This window comes from Ipomoea nil, unplaced genomic scaffold (assembly GCF_001879475.1).
Source record: "Ipomoea nil cultivar Tokyo-kokei standard unplaced genomic scaffold, Asagao_1.1 scaffold0482, whole genome shotgun sequence".
In the NCBI taxonomy this organism is placed as follows: Eukaryota; Viridiplantae; Streptophyta; class Magnoliopsida; order Solanales; family Convolvulaceae; genus Ipomoea; species Ipomoea nil.
In genome coordinates, this window is record NW_017616910.1 from 4,868,692 (window position 1) to 4,872,500 (window position 3,809).

At 39.2% G+C, this 3,809-nt stretch overlaps 1 protein-coding gene across 1 annotated transcript in view; it reads right to left on the reverse strand.

Annotated features, from left to right (window-relative positions):
* Positions 1-917: 917 nt before the first annotated feature.
* Positions 918-3,809, reverse strand: part of LOC109173820 (cytochrome P450 714C2-like) — a 2,932-nt gene continuing 40 nt past the window's right edge. Inside the window, exons 1-5 of the mRNA XM_019323133.1 lie at positions 3,446-3,809; positions 3,134-3,360; positions 1,985-2,235; positions 1,550-1,904; positions 918-1,446 (exon numbers count right to left, since the gene is read on the reverse strand). The exon at positions 3,446-3,809 is cut by the window's right edge and continues 40 nt beyond it. Of these exons, the coding sequence (XP_019178678.1) occupies positions 1,021-1,446; positions 1,550-1,904; positions 1,985-2,235; positions 3,134-3,360; positions 3,446-3,743 (1,557 nt within the window). The 5' untranslated portion in view covers positions 3,744-3,809 and the 3' untranslated portion in view covers positions 918-1,020. The remainder of the gene's footprint in view (positions 1,447-1,549; positions 1,905-1,984; positions 2,236-3,133; positions 3,361-3,445) is intronic.

Here is a 3,809-nt window from a genome sequence, read left to right on the forward strand (position 1 = left end):
TATAAAAAAAGTTAAACAATTTATTCCCTACATGCAAGAAAGAGCCTCTATAATATATAATTCAATAAGTTTCTAAAAGACTCTTGTATAAATAGTGGTGCAAATCCTTTTCCCAAACAAATGTGGGACAAAAGTTCATCTTTTTCCCATCATTTTTCCAACTCAATGGGTCTACTTTGAGAATCAATATCTCATTCACCCATTATCCGTTTTAAGCGTACAATATATCAATCTCTTCGTCTCACTAAATTCGAATCCAGTTTGACCCAATCCAAATCGGGAATGAACCCCACTAATAATTGTACCACAAAATAGCCACTTAAAATACCATTTTAATACCATTTTTCCAACATTTTATGGGGGAGGCGTCCTATAGAGTGGTCCTACTCTCGCCGGATGGATCGTTCATAGCAGCGCGAAACGGAATTCTACCAACCTGCTTCTCACCTTTTATGGTGGAGGCCATGGCTTGTAAGGAGGCTCTATCATGGCTCATCGGAAGGAATACGGTTGATGTGGATCTACTCACAGATTGTTTGCAACTACGGAATGCCGTACGCCAGGGATCAACAACTATTATGTCATATGCTGGACTTGCAGTCGACCATTGTAGGTCGCTGATGACTTCATTTACTTATTGTTCGTTAAGTTATGTTTCTAGGCAGTTTAATTTACATGCACATGCTTTAGCTTCGTTAGCTTTTACTCAGGATCAGATTATGACATGGGATTTAATTCCACTTGACACTATTGCAGCTTTGCTTCATTAATACAATCATTTATTGGTTAGCTTTCAAAAAAAAAAAAAAAGAGTTAAGTAAATAAGACAATGTATTAATGCTCTTATATGTCATTTTACATGTAATTAATTTACCAAACAGCTTCCGTTACCACTAATACTATCAGCAGCTAATTTCCAAATAACCCCTTAATATGAAAGCTTATTTCTTATACAAAAGTAGAAAAGTAAAGGAAGTGAACAAAACATATTCTGCATAGGAAGCCATTAATGGAGTTTGATTAGAGCTTTGTAATCAACAGATCAACGCCAAACTCAGGCTTGATGACGAGCTTCAGAGCGGGCGAATGAATATATTTGGGAGATATGCTGAACGAGAAGTTGGTGAGGAGAGCCGAGACCAGCATCTTGAGCTCGACCATGGCCAAGTGCTGTCCAACGCACAGCCTCGGCCCGAACCCGAACGGCAAGAACGAATGCTGCTGCTTGCAGGCACCGCTAACGCCATTGGCGAACCTTTCTGGGTTGAAGGAAAGTGCGTCAGGTCCCCAGTTTTCTGTGTCTACATGGAGTGTCTCCACCATGGTCCAAATGTTGACGCCCTTTGGTATATCGTAGCCTCCTATTTTAATGTCGTTTAAGGCTTCCCTGGCCAGTGCTGGCCCCGAGGGATATAAACGTAACGTTTCTTGAAGAACCATTGTCACCTGAATTTTACTTAAAAAGTTATAGATTTCAATAAAGGTTATTAAAATTAAATAGTTTAAGGGTAAAAAGGTCATTTTCCTTTGTTTATTTATATATATATACCGTTTTCATTTTACGAAGCATTTCAGCGTCTGGAGTTTGGCCATGGCAGATCTCGGCGATCTCGGCACGGCAGCGGTGCTGCCAGTCGGGATGCGCCGCCAGGAGCATGAGGCACCAGGAGGCGCCGATGGCGGAAGCCTCGTGAGCGGCGAGGTAGACGTTTTTGCAGTTGGAGACGATGAACGCATCGATTTCCTGCGGAGACATTTCTCCGGCCTCTGCGCCTTCAACAACCATTTGCAGCAAGTCCTTCTCCGCCCCCTTCTCCTTCCTCTCCTTCACCACTTCTATGATCAAATCGTGAATTTCCTTGTCCAGCGCCCACCCTTCTCTGTTCCCCTTTGTGGGAAGACGCCTAAAAAACATATCATTTCGTCATTATATAAATTTATTTTAAATATATAATGATAGGATATAGAGAGAGAAATATATTACGATAGTCCTGGGATTCCGATGGTGGTGACTTTGGCAGAAGTGGCCTCCTGGAGATCTTTGAGCCTGTTGAAGATTTCTTTTCCCCTTTCGTAGCTGCTCCCAAAACAGGCTCTTGATATCACGTCGCCGGAGAACGCTCTCATATATTCATCTATGTTAACATCTGCCACTCCTCCTTCCGCCGCTTCCACCACCGCCTTCCATGACTCCACTAATATTCTTGCTGATTCTGCAAACAAGGGTGTCATTCCCTGCACAATATTTACCAGCTTTTATCATGATCATGAACAGTTCTAAGGTATGGACCAGTATATTTATACTTTGATTTAGGTTATTTGAAGGTGGATTCTAGGTAAGCTGCCTTGTAGCCATAGTTGACATAAGGTGTGTAATCGGTTAATTAACCAAATTATTTTAATAGAAGTTTTTAAAGATTTAACCCTTTATAGAACCGAACTTTGTATTACCGAATTAATCAAACTGAAGTTTTTTAACTGATGGATTTGTTAACCGATTAACCAAAGTTTTTTAAGCTAAAGTTTTAAATCTTTAAAATAATACCTATAATAATACATTCAAATAAAATAATACCCATAATAATAAATCCATAAGAATACTACAAATATAAAAGTACAAATTATAAAGTCAAACATACACATATATATATATATATATATATATATATATATATATATATATATATATATATATATATATATATATATATATATATAATTTCAGTTAACCGATAGTTTTGAACCGAATTAACGATTAACCGAAATTTTGTAAATTCTTTAACCATTAACGGAACCAAAATTTTTCGGTTAAAGAATGATTAACTGAAATTCTTCGATTCGGCGGCCGATTAATCGAACTTTAAACGGAGTTTGCACACCCCTAAACGGACAAATTACCAAAAATGAGTTAAGTCCTTCTAAGTTATCTTTAGCTGACTGGGTCATACCGAAATAGCTAATAAACCCCTTCCACTATGAGTTGAACTTGAAACTTAACTTTGTGTTACCAAATCAACATACCTACCAATTCAGCTAGGACCCACCCAAATACAAAGACACTTATCTATATACTACATGTGCATCCCTACACTTATCTATATTTTTAGAATTTCTATGTAAACATAGTCCATACCTTGACCTTCTCCATGTACAATTCAGGGGCGAGGACTTTTCTATGATAAGCCCAAGTTTGTCCATTTGATGTCAAGATACCCTCTCCCAACAAAGTACCAAACTCCTCCTTATGATACCTAGGTTTTCCTAAGTCATAGGATTTGCAGGTGGTGATCTCTTTCACCATGTCCGGATTATTCACATATAATATCTGCCTCGTACCAAGTGAAAACACGAATAATTCACCTACACGCATCAGAATTTAAGATTAGACCGAGTGGTCAAATATGCATGCATATAGTTTAAAACTAGCAAGATCTTGCATACTTACCATACTTCTTCCTCCATGGATCAAAGAAGGGGAAAAGAGAGTTGATCCAATTGTGATCAAACTCTCCTTTCTCATTGACCGCAGACTCTGTCCTTGGTTTTGCCTGCATCGGCTTCTTCACCTCCGAGATGTTTCCCAGAAGGAAAGCCGGCGGCGGTCCGTCTATCCCTTGCTTCTTCAATACCCTCCGGATCCTCGCCGGCTCCGCCACCAGAACCTCGTACAGACGGCGGAGCAAGGCTAGAACACCTATCGAGAACAGTGAAATGAAGACATTAGAGAGAATATGAACCTCCATTATTAAACACTTCCTTTTTCTCTTCTCTTGAAGGTCAGCGAGTGAGTAGGGGTTTATATAATGTTT